At 38.1% G+C, this 12817-nt stretch overlaps 2 protein-coding genes across 7 annotated transcripts in view; one reads left to right on the plus strand and one right to left on the minus strand.

Annotated features, from left to right (window-relative positions):
• The window catches only part of slc4a4a (solute carrier family 4 member 4a), a 78077-nt gene extending 74297 nt beyond the window's left edge, over positions 1-3780 (plus strand). For all 6 annotated transcript variants that reach the window (XM_056233355.1, XM_056233357.1, XM_056233360.1 and 3 more), the window contains 2 exons: positions 492-571; positions 2195-3780. In XM_056233355.1, coding sequence (XP_056089330.1) covers positions 492-535 — 44 coding nt within the window. In that variant the 3' untranslated portion in view covers positions 536-571; positions 2195-3780. The remainder of the gene's footprint in view (positions 1-491; positions 572-2194) is intronic.
• Positions 3781-10047: 6267 nt separating this feature from the next.
• The window catches only part of gc (GC vitamin D binding protein), a 68680-nt gene continuing 65910 nt past the window's right edge, over positions 10048-12817 (minus strand). Inside the window, exons 9-12 of the mRNA XM_056233341.1 lie at positions 11985-12117; positions 10972-11042; positions 10747-10846; positions 10048-10241 (exon numbers count right to left, since the gene is read on the minus strand). Coding sequence (XP_056089316.1) covers positions 10200-10241; positions 10747-10846; positions 10972-11042; positions 11985-12117 — 346 coding nt within the window. The 3' untranslated portion in view covers positions 10048-10199. The remainder of the gene's footprint in view (positions 10242-10746; positions 10847-10971; positions 11043-11984; positions 12118-12817) is intronic.

The following is a 12817-nucleotide window of genomic DNA, read 5'->3' on the forward strand; positions in this document are numbered from 1 at the left end:
CAGGGATCATTTTAACACTTATATCCTCTTGAATATTTTTTGCCCATCCATCTGTCTTGTTAACTGAGATTGACAAAGATGCAGAAAATATCACTCCTTTTAGATTCACTGAATCAGTGTCATTGATTTACATCAGTGAAACTGATGATCAAGATTAAAATTAGTCATTTAGCATGTAACAAGATGTCCTCTGTGATTTCTTTTTTACTAAAACTTTGTAGTTGTATTAGAATGAATAATTATCTAACGGAAATGCTAATATAAAATAATCCCGTTAACAAATCCCAGCACTCACTCAATATAGAATCCTTAGACACCTTTAGGATTAAGTGAATCTGCTTCTTTTTTTGTGCATGTATCCACTGTGAAAACTGTGCTAGTGCCGTTCATCCTGCATGGTGTGAATGCATGATGTTGGTGTACAGTGCTGGTGTTCAGCAGAACGTGAAGTCATGCATGTGCTAATAATGAATCATGTGTCCCTCTTGCAGGAGAAAAGTCCCCTTCATTCCTCGACCGATATTCATCGTGCTGAAAAGCGGCACTACTTTCAGACAAGTCCGATGTCAAGGTATGCATCTGTATGCATTAGTAGTATTGCATTAGTAGTATGTATTTATAGTATGGCTGTATAACAACAGATGATATTGAGAAGTGAAAAATGTGCTCTTAAGAACATTTAATTAAAATGATTAGATCCATGTTCAGATTTTGCATACATTTATTTATATATTTATACACTCACCTAAAGGATTATTAGGAACACCTGTTCAATTTCTCATTAATGCAATTATCTAATCAACCAATCACATGGCAGTTGCTTCAATGCATTTAGGGGTGTGGTCCTGGTCAAGACAATCTCCTGAACTCCAAACTGAATGTCAGAATGGGAAAGAAAGGTGATTTAAGAAATTTTGAGCGTGGCATGGTTGTTGGTGCCAGACGGGCCGGTCTGAGTATTTCACAATCTGCTCAGTTACTGGGATTTTCACGCACAACCATTTCTAGGGTTTACAAAGAATGGTGTGAAAACGGGAAAACATCCAGTATGGGGCAGTCCTGTGGGCGAAAATGCCTTGTTGATGCTAGAGGTCAGAGGAGAATGGGCTGACTGATTCAAGCTGATAGAAGAGCAACTTTGACTGAAATAACCACTCGTTACAACCGAGGTATGCAGCAAAGCATTTGTGAAGCCACAACACGCACAACCTTGAAGCGGATGGGCTACAACAGCAGAAGACCCCACCGGGTACCACATATCTCCACTACAAATAGGAAAAAGAGGCTACAATTTGCAAGAGCTCACCAAAATTGGACAGTTGAAGACTGGAAAAATGTTGCCTGGTCTGATGAGTCTCGATTTCTGTTGAGTCATTCAGATGGTAGAGTCAGAATTTGGCGTAAACAGAATGAGAACATGGATCCATCATGCCTTGTTACAACTGTGCAGGCTGGTGGTGGTGGTGTAATGGTGTGGGGGATGTTTTCTTGGCACACTTTAGGCCCCTTAGTGCCAATTGGGCATCGTTTAAATGCCACGGCCTACCTGAGCATTGTTTCTGACCATGTCCATCCCTTTATGGCCACCATGTACCCATCCTCTGATGGCTACTTCCAGCAGGATAATGGACCATGTCACAAAGCTCGAATCATTTCAAATTGGTTTCTTGAACATGACAATGAGTTCACTGTCCTAAAATGGCCCCCACAGTCACCAGATCTCAACCCAATAGAGCATCTTTGGGATGTGGTTGAACGGGAGCTTCGTGCCCTGGATGTGCATCCCACAAATCTCCATCAACTGCAAGAGGCTATCCTGTCAATATGGGCCAACATTTCTAAAGAATGCTTTCAGCACCTTGTTGAATCAATGCCACATAGAATTAAGGCAGTTCTGAAGGCGAAAGGGGGTCAAACACAGTATTAGCATGGTGTTCCTAATAATCCTTTAGGTGAGTGTATATTACTATAATTCAATAAGGATGCTGATAATGAAAGCCACTTCAATTTCTAGCAACAACATACTTTGTCAAGGCTTCTTGATTACATAATATCACCTCTATTAAGTTGTTCAAATAATGCACTTAGGCATTTGAACCACAAGTTAAATTGTTTCAAAGAAATTATTGGTAGTTATTGGGAAGTCATTTGAATACCTATTAGGAAGTTGACTGTACTCATCTGTATTTTTCAGTTCAGAGAGACTGCCATTAAATGTGCCTCAGATTAAAATAGACATGGACCCAGATGACAGCAATGCCTTCTACTGGAGAAGTCGAGGGTCCGAGACGTCCATATAACTCCTCCAGCCAATCTGCAGCATAGATTTTATTAAGCTTATCCAATTTGCTGAAAGCCATTTACCATGGGATATTTTGTAAAAACTCTTCCCCATCACGGATCCTTTCTGTGAAGACTTAAGAACGGCTTGAGGAACACTTGTCTTTCACTCACTTAATTATTATGGTTTGCAAATTGTAATCCCTAAACTACTATGCAATTCAGTTCATTGTTTCACTTATGTGCTGAGCTGTAGAGAAATGCTGTAGCTGTTTCCCACAATTCCAGAACTACTTCCTCCATTATTCATCCAATACAATATGAATCTTTCCACCAAATTCACTTACCATGCCACTATTTTCCTTTTATTTTTTGCTGCTCTACCTCTGTTTTGCATGGTAGGCATTATGTAAAAAAAAAAAAACACTTTTCACGTTTTTTTATTTTTTATTTGCACAGCATGAGATTTTAATGTTGATCTTTTTTAGTGTATATCTTGAGCAAACTATTCAGCAAATTATTTCTGTTATGATGAGAGCGAACAACTGTGACATAATATATTGTAATATTTAACTTGATTTAACTTTTAAATGATGATTAATGTTATTGATTGGCACTGAACCAGCTGTTTTTCATAGTTTCATTTAATATATAATGTGGTATTAAATTTTATTTGTTTCCTTTAACAAACAATGTTTATGCCTAAGTATCCAAACATTTTCTAATAAGCTTGATTAATTAAGAAAGCCTAATTCATTTTGATTTTCAAGTCTTGTTAGACATTTGCTTCCTCACCTGGTTTTGGAAACCATAAAAGGTCTACATGTGTAAACCTACATGTACTCTGTCATCCTGCAAATTATTTACCTAAGTGGCTTAAACCTGAATTGCAATAATACATGAAATTCCTTTAGGTTTAAGATTTTTTATTATTATTATTTGTGCACTATTTACATGATGTCTAGCATTGAATGTCTTATTGTGTAATTTGTTAAAATAAGTCACAAAATGTCAACAGTGGTATGCATTTGAATGAAGATTTTCAGAGGACAGGGAAATATGTCATACAGTGCATGTCTAAAACATGTTTTCTTTGAGCCTTGATTCTTCAAGAACCCAAAATACTATATTGATTCCTGCTAATTTGTCATTATTCTCCCACCTTTTCATCACTTCTCCTCTTTCTTTCAAAAAACATACAAAAAAAAATCAATAGATCTTACAGATACTGTCATTTCAAAATCAACTTTGAACCTTGTAAGTATACGATTTTTAACTTATATATTTTTGGGGGTACATAAAAACACGAAATTATTGTGAAAGCATGTCTGGGGAAATTCTTGAACGTTTTAAGCAATGCTAAATATTAATTGTAGAGTGTGTAACTGAAACTTTTTTAATCAAGTTTTGTGACTTTTTTGAAACAAAACAGCTGAAATTATTTTAGAATTTATATTTTTCAAAGGAAATGAATATTAAAAATGAACAGAATTTATTAAATGGTCTCCTCGTTTCTTCTTTTGTGCATTGTGTTTTTATATTTTTGCTTTTTCCCATCAGTATCATTTTATCTGCTACGTAGAGTACATTCAATGTCAAAACCATTTATTTAAATTTTACTCAAAAAACAAACAAAAGTATTTGCAACATATCTAGTTTGATATATTCATTTGCCCCTATTTAGACTATCAAACCCATTTAATCCAACTTATGCTGCTCCATCAATATCCAATAAAATGACATTTTATTGTATATCTATATTTGTAGTAAATTTGGGGACCAAAACAATCTTAATGTGGGTTTATTTTTATAACATTTACAAATAATAGTGATTTATACCGTTTACCTTAATTAATATTCAAGGTTAAACATAACATATATGGTCATGCATAGGGTGGGCAAAAAGTGAAGGTCATGTAATTTACAATCTTGCATTATAACAATCTTGACTAATTGTCAACCTTGATTATTACTTGCCTTAGCTGTTCACACTGAATATGACACAATGTCACCATCTAGTGTTCAGACTTAACATTGCAGAGTAGTGGGAGGTCCCATGGCATACACTTCAACATCTAATTTAGTGAATGTTGAATTTCATAAAATTGCTTTTTTTTGCTGAGGATGAAGGGTGTTGGAGAGAAGAGAAAGAGAAATAAGGATTAATTAATAGAATAATTAAATATAATAATTCCATTTTAACCTGTGTAGTCACAAAAATGTTTTACTTAATGCCCATTTGAACTAATATCACTTTCCAAGCCTTTCAAAATCATTAGCATTATTAGTGCATAATGTGACATTAAAACCCTCCTACGCCAGCAAGGCTCATGACAACAGAGTGCAGAATAATTACATGTTTGGCAGTTACTTTTCAATTTAGTATAGGAGAAAAGGTTACGTATGTAACCCATTTCCCTGAGAAGGGCAATGAGACGCTGCGTCATGGTTTCGACACATTGGGAAGACTCCACGTGAACCGGTGTCTAAAACATGTGAATACACGCCAATTTGGATTGGCTATACGACAGACAGATGACGTCACAGGGGCACCGACAAGAGTCTGAAGAACACGTCATCAGCTGCAGATTTTCTGAAGTGGCCACAAGACATAGCGTCTCCTTCTCAGGGAGCCGGGTTTCATAAGTAACCTAAGACATTCCCATTTGAAGTGGAACTTCGATGCTGCGTCATGGTGTTGAATGTTAAAACCCACTGTGGCATACTGAACAAATGCCTGCTCACTGTGCTGTGAAATTAAGTGTGAAATTAAAGTTGGCCTACTGCTAATCCAACCATAAAAACCCCTTGGCCAAAGCTCTAATGGGCAACCTAAATCGAAGGGAGCATATAATTAAGCGGCTTCAAGGACTAGAAGAGACATCAGGAGAGAGCAGTGCTTTCTCTCAACCGTCTGCTCTACCCTCAAGTGCCTCAAGGAGAAATATCAAACCTTCAGGAGATCTGAGCGCAAATGGCAACGATGTCCACTTTTTTAATGGTCTGTTATTCCATTACTCCTCTTTACAAACCGTTACAAACGTGTTAAAATAGTTCCACCATTATGTCCACACTATCCCCTCCAGGTCCATGCTGGAGAGGCAACAGGCGAGGGAGTGAGACGCGAGTGGCAGTAATGCCCATTTCCTTTTTTTGTACATCCAATTCATATGTGATTACAAAGGAAAGCACATTAACGCAATCCTCATATAGGCCCTCTACAAGGGGTGAACAAGGGGTTACACTCTGTGAACAGCCCCTTCCTTCTCATCATCATAAGGGAAGTGCAATAATACTGTCTCCATACATCATGTATTGGCCAGGGAACATTGACGTTTACTCAGAGAGGGCGACAGATGAGGAAGTGGGACGCGAGTGTTACTCTTCTGTAACAGCCCATTTATATGTGATTATAGAGGTAGCACATTGCCAACACTTTACTTTACTAACACTTCCAGTATTGGTAAAGGCGACCAACGAGGAAGTGGGATGTGTGTTTACCAGGAACGTCCTTTAATAAATCGGCCTGGTACGCTTGCATCACTGCAATGTTGCGTAAAGCGCCACCGGCCTGGCACGCTGAATTCGCCTTGCCTTTGAGCTGAGATGTGGTTTGAAAAGGCTTAAAGGGCAAGGTGGGAGCCGCTCAAGGGGAGAGATAGCCGGTGAGAGTCGTCTCACAGAGGTGGAGCATTTATGACCCGCGAGGAACATCTCCTTTACAGAAAGCCAAGTGGCAGTGAAGCTTCTTCACTGTGAAACGATCACAGTGAACACAGCCAGAGCTGACCATGCATGATGACAGATGACACATATTTTGTTTGTATCATTCCTCGTAATTCAACACAGAACAGGGCTAGATACATTTTATAAACCCACACTTTCTTCCCATACTGTTTGATTTCTTTACGAACCCACATTTCACATGCACAAACTTAAAACAAAGTGGCTTCCTGAAGACCAAAGAGCTGATGACGTGTTCTTCAGGTGGCCTTTTATAGCCTGTCAGACACCAGTTCACACAGAGTTTTCCCATGCACAGCGTCACCACCAGGATGCAGCGTCGAACTAATTAATGGCATTGTATTTAATGATTTTAGACATTCCAAAGCAAATGCACACACTAAAACATGCTGTTTTATATATAACAGCACGGATAGAGAGAGAGAGAGAGAGAGAGAGAGAGAGAGAGAGAGAGAGAGAGAGAGAGAGAGAGAGAGAGAGAGAGAGAGAGAGAGAGAGAGAGAGAGAGAGAGAGAGAGAGAGAGAGAGAGAGAGAGAGAGAGAGAGAGAGAGAGAGAGAGAGATGTATTACTGTAGCTAATACAGCCAGTAAACATCAATGCTAAATCATAGCATTTTCAGTTCTTTTCATTTTAAGCAAAACTAACATTTTGGAGTTATAGTGGTTTTGTCCAGCTGACCACAAGGCTTTAAGGAAATGTTCAGTACATATTCTTTTTTTTTCATCATTCTGTTATGCTGCCGGATTAGATGTGATCCAGACAGCTGTAGCAGAAGTGAGTCTTTGTTCTGTTCTGATCAATACATGTTGCCATATTAGTACAGGAAGAATAGGTTTGAGGGCCTAAAAAACATCTTGCATTCTAGTTAAGTCATGTGGTTCACACTCCTTACTCAGTGCATCACCATCAGAAACATTTTTAAGTGATGCATAACATCCTAGCATGAACTCAATTTAAAAACTACTTTTGAATCCAAAAATCCATTAAAATCACTAGAACTCAGATAAACTGCCGCATTCAAAAGAGTTTTGAATTGGCAAAGAAAGCTGAAGTCCACTTCTGTACCAATGGAGCAGCTTGATAAGAAAAAGTTCCCTCAAACTAAAATTGGAGAAGCCTTCGTCAGCAATGCGAGATAGAGATACAATTCACTGTGGACTGCTTCTTTCTCAAGCTCTCTTTATTGCTCCAGGAACCTCATGTGACCAATACAAACCATATCCATTTTGAATGAGTATTATGTAAGAATCCTGTTGAGAAAAACAAATGTTAAAGGGACAATGTGTACTTTTTTATGTATTTTATTATTTAAAATCAATTTTTTTATATACATGGGACGGGTAGGTCCACGGAGGCTTCCATGCAGTTCCGCCATCTTGAAAAACTATAATAGCAGAGAGGGACAAAAAGTACTAGGCCAACGTGTTTCCACAGCGCGTTTTCGTTCAGAGCCAGCGTGACGTAACTGAAAGCAGCAGAAACGGAGAAGCAGAGCAGTGAGAGGCGCTTGTCACTGCCCCGGCAAGTTTAAAGGGACACTATGCAGCTTTTTTAGCTTAACTGAACAGCTTCAGAGTTATTGAAATGGTTATATAACTTCTTTCGGGTTGAATGGTGGGCGTCTCGACCCCCCCTGGTGCCTGTGAGCGAAAAAATCTCACTTGCAACTTCGGTGCGGCGGGCCGCGTCAGGAAGTATCGCGTGATATCAGCTCTCGCGATGTAACATATTCCTTTACGGCAACTGCACACATACACACAGGAACAAGGTATAGATGGATGGAGTTTGTCACACTATCGTCATGGCTGAGCCGGCATATAAGATGCAGAAAGCTAGGAAAGCATTGTCGGAGGAACAGAGAAAGAGGAAACGGCAGACTGACCGAGCGAGGAGTCGGACACGAGCATAGGCATAATTTGCGGGTGTGTTATGTCCCCATTGAAACTTCTCGCGGCACGGATGTAACGTGACCATTACAAACAAATAAAACATCTCCAGGTAACTCTAGTAGAGCATTCATTTCGTTCATTTGTTAAATAAGAGGCGATCTGAAATGTGTTATTTTTGAAATCAAAAGACCAAAGTGCTCGTTGCCTCTGCGATCAGTGGTGCAGATAAGTTACAGTGTTCTGTTGTGACGCGCGCCTGAATCCGTTGCGGGGACTGAGAGACTCTCTATATTTTGTTATGGTGAAATCACAAAACCTAATGCACAAAAAACATGTCCCTGCTTGAAATACAACCACTAATAAACAATCGGTTTTGATGAGGAAAATAAACTATACTACTAGTACCGATTAGAACCCAGAACCTCTGACACACTTGGCAAAAGTTCTGCCTCTGGACCATTAAAATTGTTGGATGTATTTAATCACGTGAAAATTCTCACCACTAACAACATATATTATATCTCATTAAACGACAAATTAAACACAATGTACTATTGTATACTATGTAACAGGCCATGTCACGCTCTGAGTGAGTGGTATTTACGACAGTAACGTTAAATTCAAGTACTCCACAGTAACTTTAGGGGTCGCTGTTTGACAAAAACGGGATTTCTGCATAATGCCCCTTTAAAAGGCTGCATTGCAAATCCTCGTCGCCAGAAAAGTCCAAACATAGATAGTAAAAGGAAACGTGACCGAAGATTACAAAAAACACGAGTTAATGTCGGGATAGCTTTTTCCAGGTGGATAGAGCTAATGCAGGAGAAAGATTTCAAAAGAGACGCTGAAGTCCTGCTTTCTTCTCGACAGGTAAGTCAATGTTACAGTCTTAATAACAAGCTTTTTTTCATTGTTTGGTTGTGTACTTTATAGACAGATGAACATTTATAGTTAAAAGTTGATGATGATATAGATATCATCATCAACTTTTAACTATTCGTTAAAACTATTTTAACTATTTTAACTTTTATTCGTTAAATTTTCTGAAGTACGTGCATTGTTAGATCTAACAATGCACGTACTTCAGAAAATATAACGAATAAAGAAGGCATAACTACTTATTACAATAGTTCATGTTTTTCACAGTCAGTAATTCATACTGTAACATTCGTTTGTTCGTTGTGTCAAGTTGCTGTTTGTTTGAAATAACAAACCTGTTCACCCGAAGGAACACTAGACAAAGTGCTATTAGAAGACATCCTGTCATAGTTTTTTGGTACATAATGGCTACCGTAGATGCAACGCGCATTTGGCGCTGGAGAGCACACGTTTGAATGCAAAATACATTTTCACCGCTATATGGGAGAAATTCCTACACATTGTCCCTTTAAAATGTCTCTCTAATGGTGATGGTGTCGTGTGGGTGAAATTCAATATCCAAGCCCTCCATAACTGCAAAGTTTGAATGGGGGTGTTCAGAAGAACCTGCATGATATGGGTTTGGACTGTTAGACAAGTTGTAATCAGTGTGAATCAGTGTGAATTGTTCTTTTTGTATTGAAACAGGGTGCATTTAGGCCACCTTTATTGCCCCTCATATGTGTGAATGTTAGCCTAATGACACTTTGTGCTTTCCGTTCTGCCACTGTGTGCTTTATTGTATTTTTTTGAATTGCTAAAGAGAATCTAAAAACCCATCTACACAAATGAGATTTGAATTTAACGTGTGCGTCTTATCTGAAACCTGACAAGCAGATAAATTCCTCAGATAATTCCAGAGGGCCTATAAGTTCTATTTTTGTATTTTATTTCACAAAAAAAGCGAAAAATAAAAATGTTAATAAATATAAGCTAAATTATATTGAAATCAAGTGAAGTTAAAATTAAATCTCAAGAATCATTTATTGTTAATCACTTTGCTATAAAAAGCTAATTACATGCAAACAAATGTAAATGTGAAGTCTTCCAGTGTGTGACGACACCATGGCAACACCATGGCAACAACAGAAATCATCGTGGATGTTGTTATGCTCCTGGTAAAGGTTATTCATACAGAAGCCTAATACATTTACACTGCAAATGCCATAAGCCTCATGGGCTAAAAGAGCAAATGGAACAGGAGACAACAAACAAACAGTCTTTGAAGCAAGTGGAAAGTTTATTTAAAGAATAAAACATCTGAGATGACGAGAGACATGACATTTCATATTGGAGAGGGAATTTAGAAGATCTCTTCATCCATTATAATTGCTGGCGCTCAAAAGAATCTTTGAAGAGCGAGTCTTTAAACGCCAGTCTCGTCGTCATACTTAATAACATCATCTGTCTGAAAAATAAAATATGAGCTGTAATCAAACCTTAGTTTAATAACTGTATTAAATTGTACAGACACCCTGAATCCTGATTTGATCTGCTTGTCCTGGTGATGAACTACTTAGTTAAGTTTATTTAACTTTCCCTCTGGGGGATTTATCTTGTTTTAAGCATAAATTTAACAGCTATTTTTTTATTTATGCTTATTTTTTTTAGTAAGGGAAAAAATACTATGGAATTGAATGGGGTCCATCAACTGTTTGTTTACCGACATTCTTCAAAATATCTTCTTTTGTGTTCAGCAGAAGAAAGAAATTCATACAGGTTTAAAACCACTTGAGGGTGAGTGAATGATGACAGAATGGTCATTTTGAAGTGAACTATTCCTTTAACTAATGGAACCTTATTGTAAAGTTTTACCCCTTTCATATATAAATAACAAGAAAAACTCGTTTTACACTGCAAAAATGTCTATGGTTGAAACTGTTCAAAGGACAGTGGTTAGTCAGTGCTCTCACCAGCTTTTGACACAGTTGTGCCGGGGAACGCTTGGAACAGCATGATGTGGTCAACTGAACCCATGGTTGTGCCTGTGTCTCTCCTCTCTCACTCTGTATCCTGCAGGAAATAAAGCATTAATGAAGAGTTTTGTACTGATGTGCAACCAGCTCCTTCCTTTCAAATCCCCTGTTGTTAAATAACATCAACTGATGATGTTCTTTTCTAGTCTGACTATAACTTACAGTTTGAAGTACTCCGAGCAAGTGTCATCCAACTTGGACAGAAGTGCTGTAGTCTTTTTCAATTTACTCTCCTGTTCGATAAAAGTTGAGAGAGAGAGAGAAAAAGAAAATGAAAGAGCCGTTTGGCCAGTAATACAACCCTTAAAATAAAAAAATGGATATGTTTTTTTCCTTGTCAATGTTCAAAGTCGAGCAGCGGGAGAGAAGATGAGACGTGTCGTTGTTTGACAGTTCGGGCTTGGTTAGCACCCGCGAGTACAAAAAGCACCCTGTCACTCGAAATTAATTGAAATCTCGCAAGACTCTCAGTTGTCGAGTGAACTTCATTTGTGCATGTTAATGATGTGCGTTCATTCCCTGGTTACAGATGCAGTTTAAATTTTTCAATTAGATCTTCACACCAGCAACTCTTCTCACTTCGCCATTTATAGTAGAATAGCAGCGAGCGAGCAGATAATTGGAGGAACTGCAAGAGAAAACTGAAAGGCTAAATGAACCAAACATTGACACACTTTTGATCAGGTTACCTGTGGGTTTTTGACATCATTATTAAGCATGAAAATAAGTGCTCATGGAGCTCCAATTATAGCATTATAATAGGATTTCTTCAAGGTTATATTACTTGAGCATCCTTATGAAATGGCACCTGCTGCCTCAAAGACAATTTTTCATGTGAGTTCACCTTATTGCCAAGAGAACCAAGGAATCCATCAACATAACATCTCTCTTGAGACTTCAAAGCAAAATTAAGTCACTCATTGTCAAGTTAGAGAGTGGCATTGTGCTGGCAAATCATAGACATGCTTCGAAAAAGATCGAAGCCTCTCACAATAGCCATCTACCCGTGGTTTTTAGCAATCTCACAGTCATACACAGTAAGCACAAAAAAAATCCAAAAAAAGAACATGAAAACCTGCTGCTAAGCACAAACCATAAAACAATGATACGAAACTGTCGTAATGAGACTGGTAAATCATGTCAGTTTCAGGAAGAATATATGAACATCATCTCACCTTCTCTGTTAAACACGCTGTGACGTCAGCAGATGAGCAGCAGGCTGTTACCGTGTTTCTGATTCGATCGAGGACGGTTGTCAGCACAGGCAGAGAAATGTAGGAATGTTTTACTCCAATCAGGAACAAGTATCTGGAAACATGCACACATACATGTTTTTGATCTCATTCATACACTGACTTTAGGAAACATTATTCCCCTGCTGTTGCATACAACATGATATTTCTCCTTTTCAGTGGCCACTATGTATGTTCTGAGGGCAGAACAGGAGCACAAATCTTTAGCCAACCAGCAGGTGGCTGCAAGACCTCAATGCGTTTTGAAAATGCTCTTCATAGGAGGCTCTGATCTCTTCACCGTAGGTTTCTGTTGTAAAACAATGGGGGTTTTCAAACTGGGGTCCAGGGTGTTCTCCATGGACAGACACACACACACACACACACACACACACACACACACACACACACACACACACACACACACACACACACACACACACACACACACACACACACACACACACACACATATACAGGTCCTTCTAAAAAAATAGCATATTGTAATAAAGTTCATTATTTTCCATAATGTAATGATAAAAATTAAACTTTCATATATTTTAGATTCATTGCACACCAACTGAAATATTTCAGGTCTTTTATTGTTTTAATACTGATGATTTTGGCATACAGCTCATGAAAACCCAAAATTCCTGTCTCAAAAAATTTGCATATTTCATCCGACCAATAAAAGAAGTGTTTTTAATACAAAAAAAAAAGTCAACCTTCAAATAATTATGTTCAGTTATGCACTCAATAGTCAATACTTGGTCGGG

Source organism: Rhinichthys klamathensis, unplaced genomic scaffold, assembly GCF_029890125.1.
Source record: "Rhinichthys klamathensis goyatoka isolate OS25496 unplaced genomic scaffold, OSU_Roscu_1.1 h1tg000369l_1, whole genome shotgun sequence".
NCBI lineage: Eukaryota > Metazoa > Chordata > Actinopteri > Cypriniformes > Leuciscidae > Rhinichthys > Rhinichthys klamathensis.